This window comes from Symphodus melops, assembly GCF_947650265.1.
Source record: "Symphodus melops genome assembly, chromosome: 7".
Classification (NCBI taxonomy): Eukaryota; Metazoa; Chordata; class Actinopteri; order Labriformes; family Labridae; genus Symphodus; species Symphodus melops.
Window position 1 is genome coordinate 16,118,741 of NC_136697.1, and position 25,441 is coordinate 16,144,181.

General features: G+C 42.2%; 2 protein-coding genes across 3 annotated transcripts in view; one reads left to right on the forward strand and one right to left on the reverse strand.

Moving 5' to 3' along the window:
* On the forward strand, nucleotides 1–19,351 carry nyap2b (neuronal tyrosine-phosphorylated phosphoinositide-3-kinase adaptor 2b). Of its 2 annotated transcripts, none has more exons than XM_079349211.1 (7): nucleotides 1–981; nucleotides 3,510–3,711; nucleotides 7,794–8,104; nucleotides 11,216–12,292; nucleotides 15,125–16,378; nucleotides 16,523–16,626; nucleotides 16,848–19,351. In XM_079349211.1, the coding sequence occupies exons 2-7, from the start codon at nucleotides 3,533–3,535 to the stop codon at nucleotides 17,139–17,141; spliced, it is 3,219 nt and encodes a 1,072-aa protein (XP_079205337.1). In that variant the 5' UTR covers nucleotides 1–981; nucleotides 3,510–3,532; the 3' UTR covers nucleotides 17,142–19,351. The 2 variants fall into 2 exon arrangements, with proteins under 2 accessions (XP_079205337.1, XP_079205338.1); XM_079349212.1 differs by having other exon boundaries at nucleotides 11,219–12,292.
* LOC306827201 (uncharacterized protein) overlaps nucleotides 19,103–25,441 on the reverse strand; it is a 19,701-nt gene continuing 13,362 nt past the window's right edge. Inside the window, exons 37-48 of the mRNA XM_079348871.1 lie at nucleotides 25,187–25,294; nucleotides 24,299–24,406; nucleotides 23,844–23,915; nucleotides 22,759–22,887; nucleotides 22,450–22,557; nucleotides 22,081–22,236; nucleotides 21,895–22,002; nucleotides 21,664–21,801; nucleotides 21,013–21,129; nucleotides 20,315–20,503; nucleotides 19,896–20,179; nucleotides 19,103–19,813 (exon numbers count right to left, since the gene is read on the reverse strand). Coding sequence (XP_079204997.1) covers nucleotides 19,553–19,813; nucleotides 19,896–20,179; nucleotides 20,315–20,503; nucleotides 21,013–21,129; nucleotides 21,664–21,801; nucleotides 21,895–22,002; nucleotides 22,081–22,236; nucleotides 22,450–22,557; nucleotides 22,759–22,887; nucleotides 23,844–23,915; nucleotides 24,299–24,406; nucleotides 25,187–25,294 — 1,778 coding nt within the window. The 3' untranslated portion in view covers nucleotides 19,103–19,552. The remainder of the gene's footprint in view (nucleotides 19,814–19,895; nucleotides 20,180–20,314; nucleotides 20,504–21,012; nucleotides 21,130–21,663; nucleotides 21,802–21,894; nucleotides 22,003–22,080; nucleotides 22,237–22,449; nucleotides 22,558–22,758; nucleotides 22,888–23,843; nucleotides 23,916–24,298; nucleotides 24,407–25,186; nucleotides 25,295–25,441) is intronic.

Genomic DNA, 25,441 nt, shown 5'->3' on the forward strand with positions numbered 1-25,441 from the left:
AACCCCCTTCCCCTCCTCCCTCGCCGTCTGACAGGGAGAGCTCTCCGTGGTGCTGAAAAGCAGAAAAACACATCCAGACTCCAGTAAGAGTGCAGCAGCAGTGCGAAGGCAGGCGAGACAAAAACATGAAATAAGATGAGTTAAAAAGATCACAGCCACAAGAACTGCGGTGCGTAGGAAGAGCAAGGAAGGAGACAAGAGGGAGAGAGGATGACGCTCTAGTGGAGGGTAGCTACAGTAGGCAGTGGGCGTGTTTATCTGATTGTGATCTATAGCTGGGATGCCCGGTGTCATCTGCTTAAGCACAGAGCAACTGAGCAGACCTTTGTGGAAAGGCAGGGCAGGAGGGAGCCGGCAGGGAATTCCATAACTGGAAACATACATCATACCTCTGTCTCAACCTTCAATTGTGGATGAGGATTCCTTTCACCTGTGTTACTCTGAGACATTTTCTGCATTCTGACGTATTGAAACCAAAGGACAGACTTTCAGAGAAAGACGCATTGGAAGGACTGTAACTGCCTGATGATCAACTGCAAGGGGAGTTTGATGTGAGAGAGTGTGAGTGTGTGTTTGTGTGTTATGTTTGCAGTTACGGGTGCGGTCTGTCGCTGCACTGTATCTGCCTTCTGTCTCTAGCATGTGCAGATGTGTGGAACTCTGAAGCTGGCTACTGGATTGGAGTTAAGCAACATCTGGACTGGAGGGGTCGAATCTCCCTTTTGTGCCAGGGGAGGGAGCCCTGGGCTGGGCACCCAATGGCCCAGCTCCCCTCTAGCACTAACCTCATCCTGGGTCACAGGGAATACTTTTAGCAAGTCAACCAGTGGGACCATACAATGGATGGGAGTCTATGTGGATTTAAGTGGAATAGTGCACTGGTGCTCCAGCATAGGTCAGAGTTCACTAGCGTGCACTGGACTCATCAGGAGAAGACAGAAGACACGTTGGTCAACAATCTATCAGGGACACAGCCCCATTGTAAGTATGCATCTAAGCATTGCCTACACAAAACAAACATGACAATGCCTAAAAGATATCTACCCCCCTGCTAATGTTATACACATTGCATCGTTTTTTTCTACTCATGTGCACATACAAACTCTACAAGCACTGATGCCAAGTGTAACTCCTGCATGTGCCCTGATTTACAGGTTAATCTTTACTTAGTCCACTGTATAGCCCTGACCGTGTGTGTGCGTGTGTGTGTGTGTCTGCTTGCATGCACGAGCGCCCACGCATGTCACCAGACAATGTGCCTTGGAATCTTTTTGACAATGTGTCCCCAGAATATCCATGCAACCTTTTTCCCTGTGACACGGTTGCCTGGAAACAGAAACAATGTGCCACTTTCATTTACTTTTAAAGCAAAGTGCACATCTGTGCTCCAACTGTTGCAACCCATGTGAACTGGTGCAAATGGAGATGAGCTAGAAAAAGAACAGAAAATGCATCCGGTAAAGTGTACAGCAAAGAGAGTGTCAAGGAAATGAAAGATGTTTTCGGGAAAATAGGTTACTCAAAAAAATAAAGATTTTAAAGAAATTAGAAAGCAAGAATAAAATTTTTCATCAATGACTTATCAGAGGACAATCCAATGCCAAAGACTCAGATAGTAAAAACAGTGTGATAAACAAGCTGATTCTAGTGCAGAGTGCAGCTGCAGGCTTACAGGGATTAAGCAGGCAGGCTTAATTCTGTTCAAACACTGTTTGAACTGTACCTTCCCATTGCTGCAACCTTCACACATCTCACCGGTGCACCTTGTTCTTGTCTGGAGCCTAGATTTGCGTCCTTTGTGAAGCTTTCTGACCTCTTACTATGCCTGTGCGTCAGCGATAAGACCTGATAAGCAGGGGAGAAAAATCTCTCCACCACTAGACACCGGGAAGCTGTGCCCTAGTTTGAACTCTACTCCAAGATGGCGGTTCTTTTTTGTTTTTTTCACTTTCCTTCTCATGTGCATTAAAACCTAAGCTAAAGCATGTTGAGAGCATGTCATAGAGAGTGGAACCAGCAGATAAAGCCGATGACCCATGCCCCATGCTGGACTTATTGATGGACAAACACAAAATTAGAGGGATGCTGAGGATGGCCAGACAATGGCCAGTCTCTCTGTTGCCCTGGACTCTCCATCTGCCAAGCCCACCCCCCCCACCCCCACCCCCACCCCTTCCTCTAACCCATTTGATGCCCTTGCCACATACACATATGCAGGCACACAAACATACATACACAGTTATCACAAGCCCCTCCCCCTCCACACACTCACACTCAGTGCGTCTTTCACACGTAAACAAGCATGAGTCTTAGGCTGATCTGAAAACATTGACCTACATAAAAGCATGCACTGTCTTCTTCTCTTCCACCACTGGCCTCTCCAAATTCACATTTGGCTGTTACCTATGGTACATTCCAGGTTACATGCAGTTGCACATGCTTTCAGCCAAATGCATAATGTATTTGCATGCACACTTCACTAGCATCATTAGGCGCTCCATGCTGGGTGTTGGTCTTGAGTGGCTGCAAACAATGCTATTTAAAACGGTTCCCAAAAACAAGATGAGAATTATGCTATGAAAGTGTGCATAAGCTTATGTTTCTTGAAGAGGCTTTTCCTAACAGATACATGCAAACGCCTTTTTTTTTTTTGATAGCAAAGATGTTGTCAGTAATCTTCTTTTAACGGAATCAAAAGCAGCAAGGAGCAAGTGAAGAGTGAGTTATTTTTAGCTCCTCAAAACAAGATTGATCCTGATATCCGCATATGCGAAAACCACACATCAGTCTCGTAAGGTTTGCTCATTTTAATCCTTGTGATGGCTCCCAGGAGTAATAGATTTTCTCATCTGAAAGTATATAACTCCTCGGTAATTCACAGCCACAGAAGATGAAAGCGTTTTTTTCTTCAGTTTCATTCAGACACTCACTTGGTTGGTGCCTGCAATTTCAGCCAGAAAACGTGCGAACACAACTGAGAAAAATGAGCAGCCGCAGATGATGCCCTGCCAATAAGTAAATGGAAACTGAAGGTTGTGAAATACTGTATCAGAATAGTGATTCCCTTGACTGTTGTCATATTTACATGTCCAGAGCTGTTGTGTATGTTTTTTTTTTGTAATGTGCACATTGAATGACAGAAAAAGATGCTCCAACGTTTTCTCATTTGGACACGGGCGTAATGCAAGCTTGTGTGTCTTAGGCCATCAACTCAACAGCAACAGTAAAAAAAAACAAAAACATGTCAAACAATAGCAACATCACACACATTCACTTGTGACATTATGCTGGTGCTGATGCAATCCTTCTCCCCCAGTTTTCATCTCACCAAGCCTGACCTTGAAAAAGGAAGGCTGAGTGAATGAACACTGACGTAACACGTTGCTTGTTTTGCATCCACGTAATGTGCACTCACAATTCCCTGCATTCTCCTAGAGTGTTTTCTTGTGGCAGAGTATTTTTCTCTGTATTATCAATCACCATTAACAATTTCAATATGTCCCTGTCAGAATGCTGTGGAATCACTTGAAGAATGATGAGCTCCCAAGAGGAGGAAACTCTCCGTTTTTTCCAGTATGTTGAGGAGAATGGGCTGAGAGCCTACAACGGCCTGGTAGCTCAGAACTTGGACCTCGCAAGGAATGAGAGAAACAGAGCATTCCTGCAGGAGAAAAACGACAAGAAGAGAAAACAGGTGGAGGCCATAAGGAGGTAAGATTGAAAAAAAAGAAAAAGAAAAGTTCTGTAGTATGAAAACAACTCTTTCACAGATGTATCCAAGATTAACAGACAGATTATTTTGTTAAATCGGAGTTGGTAAACTAATTATTTCTAAAGCACACCAAAAGGGCTCCGCTCTATAAATGAAAGAAGAATTAGGACAAGTGGCCAGAGGGTCCCTATGGCAATGGCAGGTTGCCATAGTTTGCGGGTTGTGAGTGTGGACTAGTGCACCCCATGATCTTGAGAGGATAATTAAATTTTCACTTTTAGACTTATTAAGGACTTGTCCTTGGATTGAGGTCATTGCTGCTCCATTTTTAATACAGAGAGCATTCAAAACTAAGGTGGAATGGGGTGAGCTGAGACAGAAAGTGTGCTGGGATGCAAGGTTGGAAATTAGACTTGTTAAAAGACGTTTTGTATTGTTGTTGTGTTTTTCCAAACTATCCTGGTGTAGTGATAAAAATACCAACTGTCTAAAAGTTGTGTTATCACTTAGTTTTTCAAACGATCAAGCTTATCAGAAATCCGTCACACAATCTGTCAAAGCAGTTAAAGCAGCGCTGCTATGCGCAGCAACACCACTGTAGGGCATCCCAAAACTTGAGCGAATGGGAGGCTCGCACTCACAAAACATGAGCGGCACGTGTTTAAGGCGTGCTTGTGTTGTGGGGTAGAACAGCGAGCACTAAGTCACCGAGTGTTTGGGATGTGAACGGGACATGGCAGAGGGAGGTGATGTGTTAGTGCAAAGAAATGGACATCTGGGCTACCTTGTTTTCACAAAAAGCTGAGCACTGGACTTCAGAACATAAAACTATCCCAAGAGACACAATAGGTTGTCATTTTTTAGATAATAATTTTTACATTTACCCATTGCTTTGCATGTTTTAATGTGGTTTCAGGAGCAATTAAATGAAGCCATGAATCTGCATGGTTGGTTGGATTGAAACTTCAGACAATATCATTCGTCAGGGTTAGGTCCTTGGTATGATCACTCGTTTGAAAATGACATACATCAAGATACAATAATATTAAGTATTTGTTTCATGTTGCATCCATGTGTCTGTGTTATAGTCTGCAGAGTCTAAAAGAAGTCATGAAAATGATGAGAAAGCACCCATGAAGTATTGGAGAAACTTGTCTCCTACCTTGAATATAAGACAATTACTCTGACGATGCAGCATGCTCCAGTCACTGCAGAAGGCCTTATGGGAAATGTTGTCCATCATTGTCAATTAATCTAAAACTGTATGTTCCGTCACGCTGTCGGAGGTGGCACATCATATTTCAGCAGCTGTTGGGAGTTTTAAATGTGCATCAGATGATTATGTTGATGTGGTTTTGGAGGCTGAGCATCTCTGTGTGACCAGATGGGGTTCTTCTAAACTGATTGACTCCAGAGAACTTTGAACCATGCCATGTTTTTTGTCAAAGGTCATGTGACCAAATAAAGCTGCTTCACTGCTGCAATAGTGACTGTGTGTAGATATTAAATAGTGCGGTACAATCATTGTATATCCGTCACTTGATCAAAGCTGACCTAGAGGTCTACACTTTACAAATGGTTAAGGCTCAAAATGTTGCTTATCTATCCTGGATTCCGTTTCATCACTTGCCAGCTCAATGTCAGTTTTGCCATTGTTGCTTACAGTCAGATTCAGTCTTGCTCAGTTGCTTGGTGAGTGGGATGGGGCGATGCCCGAGGAATAAGTAATGTGGCAAGGACTGTCCTGCCATCCTTCCACTGTCTTTCAGCTGTTGCTTATGCTAAAATATTAATACACAGTCACTGGAGGAAGAGTCCAAAAAATAACTGGATTTTTCATGAGGGCCTATAAGTAGGTCAGTGAGACGACCCATTTTTACAGTAATTGACTGAGAGTGAGAGATAGTATGAGGTCTCATGCTTGCATTTGAGTGTGCACAACAGCAAGTACATGCATGCCTGATTGTGTGCAGGCACTTACCACAGGGAAATCTAATATATTAGTGTGTGAGAAAGGGAAAGAAACAAATTGCTTGTGTGATTATGTTAGCTTTCAAGGGCTTGTTAGAGCACATGTATTTAAAAGAGGAAGAAAGAACAAAAAAAAACTGTTAGTGAGAGATTAAGTGTGAGCTCTGTTGCAGGAGATATGTTCTGCCTGGTGACAGCTGGAACAGCTATAGGCCAATCAGATCAGCACGTTTGGTTTGAGTGAGGCGGGTCTTCCTGTCTGCTGTCCTCTCACTCTGAGTTTCTTTTATTGTGTTTAAGAAGTCACTCACACAGTCATACACAAGCAAACACACAGGCAGATGGCCACAGATTGACTCACACATGCAAATGTATGTAAATATACTGTAAACACACGCACACACAGCAAACACAAGGACAACACACGCTCACATTTTCTTATATTTAAATATACTTGCAAATTCCAAACGGCTGTTTTTTTTTTTTTTTGTTTTTTTTTTATGTTAGCATGCCTACATTCAAAGGACAGATTTGTCCCTGTCTTTTTCTCACTCAAAATCTGTTTTGAGTTTTTGAATTTTTTTCTTCTTTTTTTCTGCAAAGTTGTTTTTCCTGTTGCACAGTGTCACAGTGAGAGAACCAGAACTGCCCGACAACAAGTCAGCGCCAACCAGTCCAAATGCACCTGTGGTCTGTCCTCTAGCCAATCACTGGGCAAATATCCTATAAATAATCCAGTCACCACAAGTCCAGTCACACGACCCTCCCACACACACCAACGTCTCATGTATATGGACGGACACAATGCAAACAATCACAGCAGATGCACATTAAAAAAACTATAATAAGGACAGCATCTAAATACTGGGCTGCTGATACCTGTGGCTGAATAACATGGTTGAATATTTTCTACAGAGACATTTAAGAGCTCCTACAGTGATGATAATATTATTACAATTTGAACACAGATTGTTTATTAATATCAACATCAACAGCTGATTTGGTGACGAGCACTTGCTTTCCTTAATATGACATTAATTGTGCAGCTCCTCCTCTTGCTGCAAGCACTTATCCTCTCCGTCTGCTTTAAAGACATTTTGCTGTGATTATGATACCTGTATGAAGTGCACGTGCACTTTATTATTGTTGTGTGGCAGCAGCTGGTTCTGTGTCTGGTTTCTATGGGTACCCTGTTGCTAGGCAAAGTAAAGCCCCTGACCAATAAACCCACCCCACCAAGCACCTTCTGTTCAGCAGCTGGCCTGGAGGAAGTCAGACTCAGCAAAGTCACACACTTAGGGGAATAAAAAAACAACACGATAAACGTACACACATAAAAGACCACATGCATGCACACATTAGAAAAAATATGTTTTTGTCTTGCATGTGAAGTCATCTTGTTGCTTGCAATAGAAGTTCAGAATTAATGTTTAAATGCATCTTACAAAATGTATAAAACAATGTTTCAGAGCACAGTAGTATCATTGAGCTCATTTACCCTGATTGCGTTGGTGTGTATGTCTATGTTTACAAGTGTGTGAGTTTGGCAAACTGCCCTCCTTTCCCCCATTACCACAAAACACTCAGACATCATTAACGCTCCATTCAGGCCAATCATCCATTTACAGGGATTGATTGTATACAGGCGGGGGGACTTCCATGGTGTCATTACATGTGTGTGGTTGTGTGTGCGGCGTGGGTCGAATCCAGGGTTAAACTCAAATCAATTGGTTGTCCTGACAGAAGCAATGTTTTCAGAGGCACTAACAAGTCTGTTGTTGTAGCACTATCATGATTTGAGCCATTTGAAGAAAATAAGAAAACTAGCATATACTTTATAAACCTGCATCCTGCACACTGACAAACACAGAAATGGAAACATGCTTCTTCAAGCTGGTTTAGCTGTCTACTGTTAGGAATAGCTTCAGAGGCTAATTTGTAAACTTTGCTCAAGATTTTGGTCTCTCCTAATTTAAAGCCATTATTTTAAGATGCTACTTTTGTGTGAGATACTTTTTCTTTATCATTCATAAAGTACTTACAAAGGAATTTGTATTCCCCTGACTATTTATCTACTTTTGTCTCTTACTTCCTCACTTCCTTATTTTAGAACTGGGGAGGATATTACAACCGAAGGCAAGCACTTACGCATGGGCTCCATTACCATGCCGGACCCCCAGGAACGTGTGCCCCACCCACATGCCCTCGCCTGTGGGCAAGGCTTCTCTGTCCGCTCCCAGTCCCTCCACTCTGTTGGTGGTGGGAACAATGGGGGTGGAGGAGAGGAGGAGGTAGGGAGCCCGACCTCGAGGAAACAGCCTCCACCTAAGCCCAGGAGGGACCCGGCCACCAAGCTGAGCATGTCGTCTGAGGCGGTGGACCACAGTCCCATGTCCACCTGCCGAGGGGAGAGATGTGACGGTGAGTGGTGGTGGCACTTCGCACCAAACTGCTGCGCTATATATAGCTGCTCTCTGCAGTGACCTCCTCAGCACAGTTTCTAGTACAATGACATGACATCTAGCTATTCACTGCATACTTCCCACTTAGCAACCTATAGAAAACAAGAAGGTATCAGAATGAAGGGGTTAAGCCATAGCCACATGGTAAATTTTTGCAGTACATTGAACTACAAATAAAGAAATAATGAAAAAACCAGCCAAGGTGTTATGTGCACGTCAGTGATTAGTCGAAACAGTTGGATAATGTAAAGCATACCTTCTTTGTTTGATGACAGTGGACCAAAATGTTTAGGTGTCAGAATAATTAACTGCATAGGCTGGTGCATTTTTTAAGGAATTGATCAGAATTTAAAGGAAAAGTCATCATTTGTAATTATATGTGCTATTTTACTTACATTTACATATATTTAGCTGTTTAGAAAGTTCACATTTGTCCTTGTCCAACAGGTGGTCAGATAGCATCATAAATACTTCTTATAGCACCTAAATGGCACTTTAGTTTACCGAACAGTTTACCAAAGAGCTTTGCAGAAATAAAAATAGAAATGTACATTAAAGCCCAAGAACTTAAGAACACTGTAAAATAATAATAAGATTATGAATTCTTTACATACATCTTGAGCTTGGGGTTGATGCGCCATAGTATCACACACAGGAATGGCAGTTACATTGTTTGGGCTTTTTCGAGTTCACCAGCGGATGAATCTAAGTACTGTGCAGGATTTTAACGTTGTTTTTTTTTGTTTTTTTTTACTTTAAATAGTTACTAAAGTTGTTTCTGCTTCACATAAGGAAACATACACGTCTGTATTGCAACCTTGTCTAAAAATGACATACTTGAACAGTTCTACATGGTAAATAAACAATGAATGCCAAACACTTCCTTCCAGTTAAAACTGGCAAAGCCACAAGTGAAAGATGGCTTGATAGAGATCCAGCAGAAGCACCCTGCAGCAATTTTCTGAAGCAAAATAAACACGCACAATATGCCTCTTTGGCCACATATGAGGGCATAATTAAAGTGAATCAACTCAGTGTATGCAAAGGAAACGAATAGGACAGGAATTAATTGAGCTAAAGAAATGTTTCCCACAACAAGACACAGATTTAATTGTCGCTGTATAAAATGCAGAATGCACACAGCCAACTGTCAAATGCCACTGTAGAAGATATGGAAAAGCTTCAAAGCATTGCAAAATTAAACTGACATTTGCAATATTATAATTCTCTTTGATGCAGGTGGCTGTGAAAGCAAAACGAATTTACAGGTGTCAGAAAGCTTTTACTCCATTTCAGTCAGGATGCTTCATTGCAGACGTGATGTTTAGGGAGTCGCCCTGCCCAACGTAGATTGGTGGGGATCTCGGTATGCACACAGATCTTCCTGGGCACCACGGCAACCATCCCACAGAAACAAGACCCCCTGCAACCCAGCCAATCACCGAATCACTGAGCAGCTTCAGCCAATGGGGCTCCAGAGATGCTAAAGTATGAGGCTTCGGAGCCAATCAGAGTGAGAGTGTGGGGGTGTCCCTTTCTGAGGGGAGGGTTGCGTGCTCTGTAGCTGGCGCTGTAGCGGGAAGAGGTGGAGCCTGCTAGAGTAGAATTCATTCAGGAGGAGCGATTGACCTAGATTCGTTTTCCCCAGGAGGAGAGGGAGGGGGGGAGGAGGTTGCGGGTAAACACATCCGCTACAGGGGGAGGGGTAGAAGAGGCAGCGATAGAGAGCGAAAGAGAAGGAGTAAGACATGTTTGGAGGGATGACACCATTATCAGTGCCGGAGCAGATTTGAAAATCCAACCTGTTGGTGTATCAATTTATCTGGTTATTGTTTTTTGGTTTGTGGTTTGTTTTTTAAAAGGACAGTTAAACGCTTATATGCACATTGGCATGCATGCAGACATTGACACACACAAATTGAAAAAAGAACATTAGTATCATTATTCCAATTAAGCATATTCAAAGAAAACATATTGGTTGAGTCAAATCATTTATTAACTCACTATGAAATGAGGCGAGGATGTGGAAACAGAAATTTCTTTTACACCCTGATTAGCATCATCAACTTTGACCTTTGATCCACCCATAAACATCAAATCAAACATTTTCTATTTATTTTATTCCAGTCCATCTGATTGTCTGCAATATATTCTGCAAAGCCATATATTCAGAGCCATTTCATATACTGACAAGATTAGTCTCAAATTCTTTGTAAAGATTAACTTGAAAGGTGTTATTAAATGTGTCCATGGTTGTCCTAATTTTCACCCTCATGAATGTGTTGGCATGTGCTGTGCAGGTATGCGTGTGTCCATGCATGTAGTGACAGTGGTGAGTCATACAGTTACAGGAAGTATGCATGTGTCCGGGCCATCTGGCATCTGAATTATTAAAGATGTCAAATGTGCAGTTTGAAAATTTCAGACATGGTCTATCTCTTCACTTCAGTCAGATAAAGGGACACTCCTTATTCAAAGATCTCAGTCTGACCTAGAAATACATCGAAAAACCGCACTCTCTGCTGTAAGTAAACCAGCATTAGCACCGCACTCAACAGCACAATCTATGTGAATGTGAACGTAGTTGCATCGCCTCACTGCAGCACATCTAAAGAAGATTCACACTGCAATGCCACGTCACCACAATCGGAAAAAAGCTCCACAGTGTGTGTGACCCAGATACTATACTCACATACTACACACTGCCGTATATGTGACCTAGAAACATGCATATGCCTCAACTATTTCCACAAATCTGACTCAAGATATTGCTTGGAAGTACACACAATGACCTATATCTGACCCGTCACACTGCAGTGGGCTTTATATGAATGATAAATGATTCACAAAAATAGATTTTTGTTCCATTCAGTTTGTTAAAGAATGAGGCAGCTACATAGGAGATTAAGGTGTGTCTGACCATAAAAAAATGTTCCCCAGCTGAACACACAACAATATAGTCAATGAATGAGGAACTAGGAAACAAATAATATAGTGTGTACTTATTGCTGGTAAATAGATTCTTTCAAAGTATTCGTGTTCTCACTTTCTTTCTTTCTGTCATCTATAGCAGCTCAAGGATGCAGCGAGGACTGCAGGAGGGTGCCCCCACCCAAACCTAAGAGAAATCCCAACACACAACTGAGTGTTTCCTTTGATGAGTCCTACATCAAGAGCCATGCAGGCAATGGTGTGTGTCCCTCTAGACCCCTCCATCATGTAGGCTCTCCCTGCGAACGCAACACATCGCCTCCACAGAGTGATGAGAGCCCCACGGACGACTGTGAGGATGAACCTGTCTACATAGAGATGGGTGGAATCGACGTCGGAGCACGAGAGCCCTTGAAGAGTGAGGACGAGGAGCCCGGAGAGTCTGTGTATGAGGAGATGAAGTACCCAGCTCTGGATGATATGGAGTATCGCACTGACCCTGTGGGATGTCGCTCTGCTTGCCCCACCCCGGCCCCATACGACCCTGAACCTCTCAGTCGCTGCTCGACACCTCGGAACATTCCCCTATGTGACATTCCTGCACCCTTTCCTAATTTACTCACCCATCGACCACCTCTGCTGGTGTTCCCACCGGCGCCTGCTCAGTGCTCACCCAACTCAGACGAGTCTCCCTTAACCCCTCTAGACGTAACCAAACTGCCCATGCTGGAGAACCAATCCTACAGCAAATCTCCCACGTCCTCCTCTGAGCCGCCCTCCTCCGCACACATCCGTAGGGAACTCACTGCCACCCCAACCCTCACCGTATCAGGCCGCTCCTCTGCACCTCCTCTTCCATGCACACTCTACAAATCCTCCTCCTCTTCCTCTTATCAGCGCAGCCACTCGGCCTGTCCATCCCCAGTCAGCATGGGTCGCTGTCTTACCCCTCTTAGTCTAATGCGTACGCCTCCCTTTGATGCTCCCATGCCTTTTCCTGGAGGGCTGCCACGCAGCGCCTCTGCCACCCCTCATGGCAAAGGCTCGCCACCTCAAGATGGGGTGGGTCGACTCCATGGCTCAATGCAGAATGTGTCGACGGGGCGATCGAGGACACCCACTAGCCCGCTTGATGAACTTACAAACCTGTTCACCACAGGCAGGAACATGTTGAAGAAAAACACCAGTGGCAGGAAATCAAAAGAACCTGGAGAGAGTGAGTCATTTCACACTTTTGTCTCTTCATTTTGGAGCTTATTAAGGCAACGGCAACAGCAAAGGTCACATTTAAATGTCTTTTCATTCCTAAAGTTGAAAGACAGCTTATTACTGCATTTCATTATTAAAACAATGACAGTTATGAAGAAAAGATCTGTGCCAACACTAAAAAGGAGTAACAATGCAGGCTGTTTATGAGCAACATGGATAAGGTTAATCTGTCTAAAAGCATCAGCTGGATTCATGCGGAAGTTCACGCAAGTAATAGTCTGATTTACCCCTGCTTTGTGTTGCCACATGAACAAACCTGCACAATTAGAAGGCTGTGCAACGAATGCATCACTTCCACTGTACCATGAATGGTGATTCGGTGCTCTCCAAGACCTTCCATTTGTTTAATCTAGACCCAGCGAGCCAAGTCTCATACAGATCGTATGATTTAATCTCAGGGGATTAGAGACTCCAGTGGACAGCAGGTCTGTCAAACTCATGGCATTAGGCCATCAGGCAGCATTACGTTTTAAATATGTAAACATCATGTGTAAACACTGATAGCCATTCCACACTGAAGACCCCGCCAAAACAAATGTGAAGAGAAATGTGAACAGCTGTGAAGGAAAGCAGAATATTCTCCTAATCATAGGCATACACGTTGCTTTAAATTTACAAAAAGGATGTAAAAAACACTAAAACACATTTGCAAAAGGATCACATTTTTTTTCATGGCGAGACTGGTGACAGCTACATCAGCAGTCAGTCAAAAAAATCGACATGCCAGGCTCGTGATTAATGCAAAGCATTTTTTTGTTGAATAGCTATGATAAACCTCAGTATTTTGACATCTAATGTAATGTAAATGAATTAAATATGGCTGAGTGCAGGCATTAAATGTTTCATTCATGCATGATGGTTTGTGTAGATGCAGCCTTCTATGCATTATTTGTAAAGGGTCACTAATAAATAATATGGAATATTTAATCATTTACAGTGAACTTTAACTCAAAGAATGAACCTTGAGTCAGAGTTTCTCTTATTGAGAGCTGAAAAAGACTTTTACTTTTGTCACTGTCCTTTAAATTAACTGATGTTCCCACAGCACCTTCGTACATAAAACATAAAGAGGGGTTTAAAAGAGTCCACACATTCATCTTTACTCAACACTCTTAGCAACTACAACATAGCAACAGTGGAAGGAATGGAAATCCGTGTTTCTTATTTGCAGCTTCCCTTCCTGTGAGTAATGCAGCCAATCACAGCTCAGGGCATGCTGGTTTACAGCAGAGCAATGAGCTCCTGATGGGAAAAAAAGCTACAGCTCTGAACTCAAATCTTCACCTGATCAGAGGATTTCAGATTCTCTTTTCTGTCCAATTAGCACACACTCTACTTAGGGTAAAGCCAATCAGGAAACAGTGGCGGCTGGGCAGTTAGGGATAGTGAAGGCTGAGACTTTTTTTTTTTTTTTACGTTACTGGCTATTTTGGCTTAACTGAAATGTATGTGTTCCAGTTAATGTATGTATGTGCAAACTGGTTTCCATTTAAACCCTTTGCATTGTCTTGCATAAATGAGTGGCTTACATTAAGTATTGGTATTTTATTATTATCAAATTATCATTCAGGTGCCAAAAAAAAAAACAGTGATGTCTTACCAATGAGCCATTTGAAAGCATTTACTTCTCTAGCCCCATATGGCTTATAAACAGCTTGCATATGCTTTCTATACATCAAGGCTGGGCCCTTTTAATCTAGCACCTGTGTACACCACATGCACCACATTAAGCTGCGCTGCAGGACTGACACGTTGTGTGTTTTCTGTGACTGGCCAACAAGCACACACGGTGTACAGACCGTGCAATCCTACCAGGATGAATGAAGGTTAATTTTTTTTCACTCTGCCTTTCTGTGGTAATCGAGACAGCAACAGCTAGTCTGACCCACTTACCAACTGGTTAATCGCAACGCTCCCATTCATACACACACATGCACACACACACGCACATTCGAGAGAGCTATGACGCATAACATGAAATGGGATAGGGATGACCAGGGATGCTTGTGCATGGTACTGTATGTTAAAGCCCATATAGAAACCATATAGAGAAGCATCCTACATGGAGATCAATCATGCATATACATTTATATCTTTGAAGGGATTATTTATAATGTCAAAATTAATTTAATGGGCGACATACATCCAGTTAATAATTATCATTCTCTATGCACACAGGCTGAGGCATAAAAACTCAAAAACAAATGCTCAAGAAAAATGTTTTTTAAATAAATCATAGTCAAATTAAACAAAGACATAAGATATACGGTGATTATTACAATTAAGAAATTAGAAATAAGAAATAAGAAGTTTTAGACGCATAGACAAGTACAGGGAAGAAAATAAAGAAACCAACAACAAATAGTTGTTCAGTTGCATAGATGAGGCTTAATAAGTGTTAAACAGTTAATGAACACAGTTCTGAAGTCAGTTAGCCCAAGTATTGACTCATCTTACTGCAGTCTCTTGCTGCGGCTACCACAGTGGGTAGTGAGTGACACCTAGAGAATAAATGGTGGTACTGCAGAAACATCAAGTAGAAAATCTGTTAATTCTTTTTTCATGTTTTCCTCCAAGGGATTTATTTTACCTTTTCTTTATTCAAGGATTTTATGCAGTTTGGACATTAATTTGGATTTTATACATTTTAATTGAAAAGCATTTGGACATAGTTAATCTGTTATATTCAATTTGATTAAATGTATAGTCAACTGCAGCATAACAAGCTTGGAATTGAGAAATCAGTGTTCGTGTCCTGAATGTGTTTTTTTTTTTACAGCTGAGTCCAAAAGCAAGTCTCACAGCGAGTCCAAGCGTGAAGGCAAGGAGCGCCACAGTCACAGCAAGGAGTCCAAGCGAGACTCCAAGGATCGCCACAGCAAAGAGTCTTCTCATCGCAGAGACAAAGACAAAGACAAAGACAAGGACAAAGACAAAGAAAGAGGGAGCAGCAATGTTGAGCAACTATCCCACAGACGCAACAGCAAAGACCGTACTTGTAGCAGTGTCGATGCACCCCCTGTTCGAAGGGACAGCAGGGACAGCAGGGATCAGGGCTGCAGCAGTGTAGAGCCTATCCCATTGATAAGACGAGACTCCAAGGACAGAGGGATCAGCAATGGTGACCTGATGCCGAGAAGAGACAGCAAAGACCGGAGCGGGGGACAGGGAATTGAGCCTTTTCTGAGACAGGACAGCAAAGACAGAGAGAGACTGTTAGATCAGCCGCCTGAGCTGTTACCAAGACAGGACAGCAAGGAAAGGGTGAGAAATGGTTTAGACAGTAGACATGAAAGTCGAGAGAGACTGCTTGATCAGCCGCCTGAGCTCTTACCCCGACAAGACAGCAAAGAGAGAGCCAGGAATTCACATGTGGACTCAAAGCACGATAGCAGAGACAGGCCCCCTGAGCTTTTACCCCGGCAAGACAGCAAAGACAGAGCAAGATCCGGATTGGAACTTAGGCACGATAGCAAAGAGCAACGTCCAGATTTGTTACCACGACAGGATAGCAAAGAGAGAGTAAGGAACGATGTAGAACATAGACATGAAGGTAGAATAGATCAACCACCAGAGATCCTCACCCGACAAGAAACTTCGAAAAGCAGCAGCAGCAGGGACAAGATCAGTTCTGAATCAAAGCATGATGGTAGAGATCGAAGTAGCCACAATGGAGGAGAACATCCTCCACCTCCCCTACCCAGACAGGACAGTAAAGACCTGAGCAGAACAGGACTCGAAGTGAGACGGGACAGCAAAGACCGGAGTTCGAATGGATCAGAGCAGCATCAGTATGATGCAAAGAGCACAAAGAGCCCTTCTGCGATGGAGTACAGGGGTGAAAGTAAGGACCGAACCTACAGATCGGATGGCACTCCCAGGCGGGATAACAGAGGAAATTACAGCAGTGACCAATCAAAAGCACATGAGAGGAATGGCAGCACAATGTCGGGACAGCATTCATCCATAACCACGCCTACTCACCATGGGAGGTCGTCTGGAAGCCCACCAATGATAGCAGGGACAGGAAATGGTGAGCATCAAGACCTCAGATTCATGGCATATTTTTGAATTGACCTTGTTTATACAGCCTAACATTAAGTTGAAATAAATGAATTTCTTATTTATGTAACACATATATGTGTTTTTTCTTGTCTTTTTTTTTTTTTTTTTTTAGATCTGAAAGCAGCACCAAAGTATGCCCGATCACCTTCTATGCCTGCTAACCCCTCTCCAATGGGAACGCCACAAAGGAGGGCAGCAGAGGCACAACAAAGTCAGGTATGTGGACCGGCTTGTTCATCTCAGATTTATAGGCCTTGAAAATGTTTGTTTTTTCATGTCAGTTTCTTACTTTTCTCTTCTTTACTCTTTCTTACTATGAAGTAATATGTAAATAGTGAGGTGATTCCCTAAAGTAAGATTAGTTCTTAAGACCAATTTTGTCTGTAAGCAGCATTGTTTTAAGTCACTTTAAATAACGGATCGTCTTTGCCCCTCAGATGCCCCAGATGCCATGGATCTGTGGAGACACCACCATGCTGGAACAGATCGAGAGGAAGCGCACCCTCTGCCAAGAGATCCGCTCCAGACAGCATCCACACCTGCAGAGATTTCTAGAGAGGCCTCCTCCTCCTCCTCTTGACAGGAGCGAGGAGAGGCACCAGGAGCGGAGTCAGTGCAAGCAAGAGAGTTCATCAGTCCTCCCAGGCTGGGGGAAAAGTGGTGGGGCCAAAAAGATCCGTCCTCCCCCTTACCCTACACAGAAAACTGTGTTCTGGGACACTGCCATCTAAAAACACACTTACACCTCCCTGCCACACAACCCCCCGAGATACCCCATCCCTCTTTCATTTTGGTTGTGCTGATGCTTCCCTGCAACAATTCAGGGGTGTCAGGACAGCCAGTAAAAGCACCAAGAAGTTCCTCGCTGATGTCAATGGACAATGGTGGTTACCATAGCAATATTTCTGCTCGTTCAGGTTGTCATGTTTTCTTATCATCACTGGTGATATTTGATATTTTTCTATTTCCTGTGATTGGATTCTTGTAATATAATGAGTAGAATAGATATTTGATGAATAGATATTTTCTAAATGAGATGGGGATTAAAAACCGCTTAAATTATGTATAGTAGGTGTAGATGCAATCTAATTTTTGTTTTTGTTATTTCTGTTCAGGTTATTTTACATTTGAAAGCATAATCTATCAATACTTGTACTGTAGTAGCATAATTTTCTTATGCCCAATGCTTTTTCTCTTGTGCTGAATAGCACTGAAAATGAATGGACTATTCATTTCTGTCTATATATTCTTTACGTTTTCACTGTTGTATTGTAAGTTGAGGAGTTAACGTGCTTTAGATTCCAATGCCCTCCATGCCTGGTCCAGTATGTTCTACAATGTACAACAGATGGCCCTGGAACAGAAACAGGAAACTTTGTGTGCTTCAGTTTGTATATTACAGTAAGAAGCTGTGTAGTAACTAAGTCAAAGCCTTTTGAAGCGGTTGAATCGTTTTATTTAGGACAAAAAAACCCTGTTGGCTGGCATGTGGGAGAGCAATGACAAGTGTGAAATGTTTCTGCTGTAATCTAAGATACACTATGAGGGTGGGTTGGGGAGGTAGTAAATTAGAACATACATTATCAACAGTTTAACTTCCAAAACCAGCCAAAGCCTGTTAAAGCGAGAGAAGGGTGTGGTTGCACTTTGGACGGTCAGTTCTTTTAAATGGGGTCGGTGGCAATAGCTGGCGAGTTCCAGCGCCCTTACTTTGCCATGTACACTACGAGCACTACGACACATTGTAAATACTTGATGCCAACAACCAGCCCGTACAATCATCACCTGAGCTTTTAGAGCATTTCCTAATTTAACTGCAGATTATAATAGCCATATGCACTTGCTTAAGAATTAACTTTCAAGATTATGCTTATATATATATATTTTTGAAAATGTTAAAGGTAGCTGTGCCATGTAAGTTTTCATTTATTTGGCGAGAGGGAGGTTAAAGCCTTTGCAGGCTGGCTGTCTGTGACATGCAGTCATGATTGGTTGTCTCGGACAATATTCACATTTCAATCGGCTGGCAACCGTTTCGGAGATCAAAGGACCTATAACATGGCAACAGCTCTACCCAGTCAAGCAGACAGGGGTTGCACAAGGGCCTACAAATCTTTGAGGCTTTGTAAAAAGAAAAAAGAAATGCACTACCCATCATATGTCATTACATACAATCAGGCGGATTACATACATGTCCCTCTCCCCCCTGCTCTCTCCCTCTACCTCAACTTCCTACTTACATCATTGAAATTGGTTCTCTACAGCACATTCAAATGCAATGTTGACATTGCCAAAATAGTCTGGGTTGGACACGTGCGCTAACCCTCAGAGTGGAATGCGAGTGCAGTACCCCTTCTCTAGTGAGAATCAACACCACAGAGGTCCCTCTGTGTTGTACCTTTACATGCGTGTTTGAGGGAGAGAGCCGTGTGTTTGTTTGTGTGTGCCAAGCTACACTGTATGCAAGTTGAACTTTTAAAATGATTGTTTGAAGGCATTTTCTTTGCCTCCTCCATGATAATTTGGAGGGCAAAGGTTGGAAATGTAATAATGATGATGTACAATCTCTTTGTGTGTATAAACGTGCACTGTGAAAAGGTAGAGAGAGCACCGCACTGTCAGAGTCCTCTGTCTTATTGCACTGAGTGTTCTCTTGTTTTTGCGTACGAAAAAAAGAAAAGGAAAAAACATGTTTGAGGAAAAAAAAAGTACTGTATTCTGATTGTCACTTGGGTTCTGTTGAGAGAAATAAATAAATATGAACTTGAAACCCTCTATGGAAATTTGAGTCCTGTGGAAATTATTCATTTTCTACTGTCTTGATATTTCTGCAGGCATCTTTTATGTTAAACCTTGAATGACTTTTGAAGGAGAAACAGCAGCAACTTGATCTATTTTCAACATTTTCATCACAAGACATAACACGTAACTGAAAAGAAAGTTAAAAAAAAAAGAATAAAATACACAACATTATTTAAAAGGTTAAATAAAAGATGCTAACTAGCAAGCTAACATTTTATATTGCAAGTCACTTTTTTCATCCAATACATTTTTTATACATGAAAGTGGTAATTACTTTTAAACTGTAATGAATCAAAAGAGTAAAACAATCTTAAGTTACAACCCAAAATGATAAGGTACTTTACAGCCCCCTGAGGCAGACGTGACACTGACTGGTCTTGCGTCTCTGCTGGTCAGCTGCCTTTATCGTGCCGGGCAACGGCGTAACAAACTGCTCTGTTTGACCAACGGTAGTCAGCCAAAAACTGTACATATCAGAGAAGTAGTGGCAGGAACCCCTTGCACCCTGACACTCAATAAAGGGGTGAGCCCGGAAATCCTTAAGGCAGCTACCTGAAGATGTCAACGACTGGCCACCACCCTCATCACCAGCCCCTGTGTTCTGAAGAGAAAAAAAAGGCTGGTAAATGTAAACTTAGTTCACAGCAATTATCTGTCATATACAATCTGTTTATCACACTCACCAAGAGGAATGAGTACCCTGTCCACAGACTCCTCCAGCCAGGTGGGCATGCAGGGACGGTGTGATCCTGGCTGTGAAAAGCCACAGCGGGTGACACTGTCTCACACACCACACAGCGGCTGATGTGGGAGCTAATCTCCTGGCCAAACATTGGCATCATGGGTATAGAAGTGGTAGTGGAAAGCCAATAGGATTTGTCATTACGGCTAGAATAGTGGCAGGCTGCTTTGTTGCAGTAGGAGAAAGGCATGGTGGAGAAAACGGGGAGGCACGAGCCTGCCTGGCCTACAAGGAGAAGAGGAAGAGGAGGACCATAGAGTAAATGAAAAGATGGAAGTTTTATACATACTAAAACCGTGGGTTGTTGAATAATACAGCCATTCGGCAACAATAAATATGACTGTTTTTTTAGATGTTTACCCAGGTCTTGAGTGTGAGCCTTTTCTTGTCCCTCCAAGTAGATGAGACTGTAGCCCCACCAAAGTTGACTGCTGCCGTCAGGGCACCTCGGCAGCTGAACAGACTGGCTGTGAATCACCAACAGGAAGCCTGACCTCCTGGCCCTCTTATGGCCTCGCTCACCTGGATCACCAGGTGGACCTAATGTGCCTAGCATGAAGGGGTAGACAAAAGGGTACATTTGTGATGTAAAAAGTGGATAATAACAGGTAAGATACAGAACGAATAGGCCTGACCAGATCTTCAAACATGGGCTTCCTCGCTGTCCCTCGTTCAAGTCAAAACCTCGAGGTGACCGATCGTTTGCAGTCAAGACCCCTTGGTTGTGGAACAGCCTTTGTGCATGTGTGTGATATTCTGTGAGGTTGTTTATCTCCTTCCTCTGTAACTACACCATATTGCTTGTTTGTTTTACATGTACAGCACTTTGGTCAGCTGTTGCTGTTTTTAAATATGTTCTATAAATATGCATGTAATAGATTTATATCTATTTATTTTAGGCTTTTCTACATTAACCCAAAATCTCATGACGAGAGACACTAAGAGACACTAAAGTCAGTTGTGTGGAGTGTCTGACAACAGATGTCCTTCACTCTGCATAAAACTGCCTAAATTATAATCGAAGTTAAAAAGTACAACAGTCGTGTCTAATTACTAACCTTGAGGACCTGGATATCCCTGTTGACCAGCATCTCCTGGGTCTCCTACAGGACCGTTACGACCTGGAAGACCTGGAGGGCCAGTTTGGCCGAGAGATCCCATAGTGCCCTTCTCTCCTTTAAAACACAAGAACGGACAAATAAAAAAGCACACTGATTAACACATAATAATCACATTCACACATACATGGGCCAATTACCCAATATTAATAACACAGTATGCTGTAAAGGGAATTTTCTATGTTATTCTTATTACATCCAATACAGTGGAATCATTGTGAATTGGAAAAAAGTAGTGTACAACGGCCCAAACAATAACAGTATATGGCGTCATGCATTCTGTTGCTAAGTAAACGGAGGAACAGATGAGTTAATATTTGCTGGAATTTGTTACCAAACCAAGCTGTTTTATGAAGGTTAAATGATTATTTGAGTTTAATCTAATGATGAATAGAGACATCAGACTATAGTCTGTGTGCACAAGAACAGTTTTTTCACGAGCTTACCAATGCCCTTTCTACTGACCAATAAATCCGTTTTTTTTAGTACCCATCCTCAACGATGAAATCATTATCGAGGGACAATGAGTAGTATTTATTATTTCAGACACAGCATGGACACCATGGACAGAGATCAAATCACAACGCTTGCCTTTGCGCCCAGGAGCACCTTGAGGACCCGCATATCCAGGAGATCCCACAGGTCCTGGGTCACCACTTTGTCCTGGGAGTCCATGAAAAGAATCCACTGGTGGTCCATAAATGAAATCACCAGGAGGACCCTTGGCACCTGAAAAGAACAAATCTATAGGTCAACGAAGACAAAACCAAAAACCAACAGTAAAGTATATATGCTTGTTAGACTCACACTATTGCGGCCTACCTCTGTCACCACCTGGGCCTCTTACTCCCTTGGGACCAAAAGGCCCAGGGTCACCTCTCAGTCCTTTGGGTCCCAGAAAACCCCTAGGACCTTCAGGGCCTCTTTCTCCTGTCAAATTAAGACAAGTGCATTAGAGTGGATGTCTGCACTGTAAAAACTGATGGCAAAAGTGTAGCAGCTTTGTACCTTTTGGCCCAGGAAAGCCTATGTTGTTCTGAGATCCAGAAGGTCCGGGAAGTCCCTTACTGCCCTTTCGACCTGATATCCCAGGGAAACCAAAGGGGCCTGGGTCTCCTTTGTTGGAAATACTGCTGCCTGGACGGCCTGGATTTCCAGGAGGGCCTGAAACACCAACAGATATTCCCAGTTGCAGACATAAATATGTAAAAGCACAAAAGCACACACAATTAATAATGAACTCCAATTAATAATAACTACAAATACACAATTTGTTATTACCAACACAAGGGTATTTTGGCATATATAAATATGTAGTCAATGAGCCACACAAAGATGGACTTGAACATGGACAAACAGATAACCAGGCACACACACCTGGAGGCCCTGGTCGTCCTTCATATCCTGCATCTCCTCGGGATCCAGATGTAGGTGTGCGACATTCAACACCAGGGTAACCATGTTCACCTGAGATACCTGGAAAGCCTGTTGGGAAGAAAGGCACAAAATGGTACAAACACAATACAATCTTACCAACCATGTAATAACATGTTATTGAAATAAAAACAGTTTTTACAGATCTTACACTGGGAGTATTGGGAGGTTACCAACATTTCATGCTTTTGGCTTTAATTCGTTGGCTACTGCACTGATAACGTTTCAGTTTAACAATGACAGATATGATACCTGTGCTGCCAGGTGGGCCCCTCTGGCCTTTAGGTCCAGGGTAAGAAGCTCCTGGAGGTCCTGGAATGCCCATGAGACCTTTGATTCCAGGAAAACCATTTGGTCCTGGAGGGCCAGGGATATCTATGCCTTGAAGACAAATGGATACATAAGAGAGAAAGATTCAAATAAAATGCATTAACGAGTACAGAATAAAATACAAAAAAGGTAATTAATTTACTGTTTTTTGTTACTTATTGGAATCAGTCAGGGGTGCAACATTCAGCTGAAAGTGTCATGTTTGGGGGTTTTTGTGTGCTGTTTGTTTGTTTTGTTTTCCCTGTCTGTCTACTCCGTCTGTGTCTCCCCTTCCCCCCTTAATTAGCGATTGGTTTCAGGTTGGCTCACAGGTGTTGGCACTCCAATCAGCACACTATTTTAGCCGGCTCAATCCATGCTGCCAGCGCCAGATTATTGTTCTTCCCTTTGTACTCGCCGTGTCAACACCAGTTCTCTTGTGACTCTGTGAATGCTCGTTTTTGATTGTCGTGTTTTTGACCTCTCATGTTTTTTCTCCCTCTCGTTAGTTACCCAAGCCTGCCCTTCCTGCAACCTCGTCTTCCCCCCCGTCATCTCGTTCGTCTACGTCTGGCTCAACTTCACACGTGTTTTTGGACTCTGGGTTTTGGGATCACTTTCTAGTCACATTATATTTCATGTAACACATTCTCATCACCATATATTTCATGTAACACATTAGAGTCACATTATATTTCATGTAGCACATTCCAGTCACATTATATTTCATGCAGCACAGTCTAGTCACATTATATTTCATGTAGTACATTTATTCCCCGTTGTCACTCGCTGTTTAATAAATTATTGTTTGTATCTTCTGTCTCTGAGTCGTGCGTCTGGTTCCAAATTCATTCTGACTCGTAACAGAAAGTAACTGACATTTATGTTAAAGCTAAAAAAATGTTGGTCCACACACATGCAGCACAGTATGTACTTAAAATCAAGAAAGGACCCAAAATAAAAGACATCTAAAGAAATCAATGCTTAACTTAACTGTCAAGGATCCTGGACATTTTAAGACCTCTTACCACTTGCTCCTTTCATTCCTTTTGGTCCTCTCAGCCCATGCAGTCCATCCAGACCTGGTGGCCCCAGAGGCCCTGACACAAAATCACATAAAAGCAAGAAGAATCTTGATGGGTGTAGGTATTCTGCTCTGAAAAGTGCTTCCCCTTTGGCACATGTATAATAAATAGTCACAATGTAAACTGCAGACTCTAGGAAGAAAAGTTTCTCGCTAAAATGAAGCTAATGGGGATCCAAATAAACAAACGGCATCCATTTGTCTTCGCCTGTGTCTTCTGAAATTGTTCTTAAAACACTAGTATACTGAAAGCTTATATTATTGTTTCATGCACTTCATCAATATGCATTTGTGATGCTTTATTCAGCCAAATCCTAAAAACCCATTATGTCTGATCTTAATATATCTGTACCCTGTTTATCCAGGTTTAAGAGAAAAAAAGTTACATCATGTTATTACCTTGAGGCCCATTTGGGCCAGGTGGCCCCGGTGGTCCCTGTCTTCCAGCATCACCTGGAACACCAGGAACACCTGGACGACCTGGTTGGCCATGTGGCCCAGGGAAGCCTGCAGATACACATTTTAAAGACTTAAACTTATATAAAAAATGCATTTCATATTGTTATCAATTATTGTGAGAATTATACTGTAAATGAGAATTCAAGTTTAAGAGAACAATAAAGCAGTAAGTGTCGTAGTGTCATAGTTGCGGCCTATCACATCAGGTTGTGTTGCATTGTCCTATGTCTGTTTATCTGTTGTGTTTTTGTGTCCATTGCTGTTAATCAAATTTCTCTTTCAGGGACAACAAAGATCTGAACTGAACTGAATGAAATGTACATATCAGCAGAATGTCCCTATTGATGTACTTTTAAAAGATTTTAAGGGATGCATTATTTGAAAATCTGTATTGTATTCTCTGCTCTGTTGGTAAACATTGACGCATCGACAAATAAGATTATGGAAAACCAGGGTTGTAGTTGAGTCACCAAACCTTGAGTCCTTGGTGCTAAAATCTATGTCTAATTCGATTCACCAAAGAAACATCCAAGTTCAGTCTGAGTGGAGTCCCCATTACCAGAGTCTGAGTTTAAGTTTAGTCTGAGTAATTATGGTTGAGTTTGAGCCTGTAAAGTGTTTCTAAGCTGAGCTGTAATTCTCTTTGTTTCTAAGCTGAGCTGTAATTCTCTTTTATCTCTGAGTTCCTGTGATATACTGTACTAAGGTCTTACTATAGGAAGAGTGATATTGTTGAAACTCAGAACCAAAATGTGATGAAATTATTTAAATTAATTTTCATACTCAGTGCATCGCTAACAATGCTATATTCCATTCATGAGAAATCACCTTGTTCTCCTTTTTTTCCTGGATCCCCTGGGAGCCCTGGTGGTCCCGGCTGCCCATACCTTCCTAGGGATCCTGGGTCACCTGGATCCCCTGGAATCCCTCTAATTGCTTAAAAGGTAAAACATTTTGATTATTAATTTTTTTTCCAATTATTACATTTTAAATAACTTATATATGCAACTGTATATGTAGTATTTGTACAAAAGCAGAAATATCTTCTTTAAAACAGATACATGTTTATATTTTGAAGGCCCT

Excerpts from the sequence above, each read along its gene's own strand:
- nyap2b (XM_079349211.1), top strand. The coding sequence starts at position 3,533 with ATGATGAGCTCCCAAGAGGAGGAAACTCTCCGTTTTTTCCAGTATGTT. Across the intron at positions 12,293-15,124 it reads ATCAAAAGAACCTGGAGAGA|CTGAGTCCAAAAGCAAGTCT; the intron begins GTGAGTCATTTC and ends TTTTTTTTACAG. Across the intron at positions 16,627-16,847 it reads CAGAGGCACAACAAAGTCAG|ATGCCCCAGATGCCATGGAT; the intron begins GTATGTGGACCG and ends TTTGCCCCTCAG.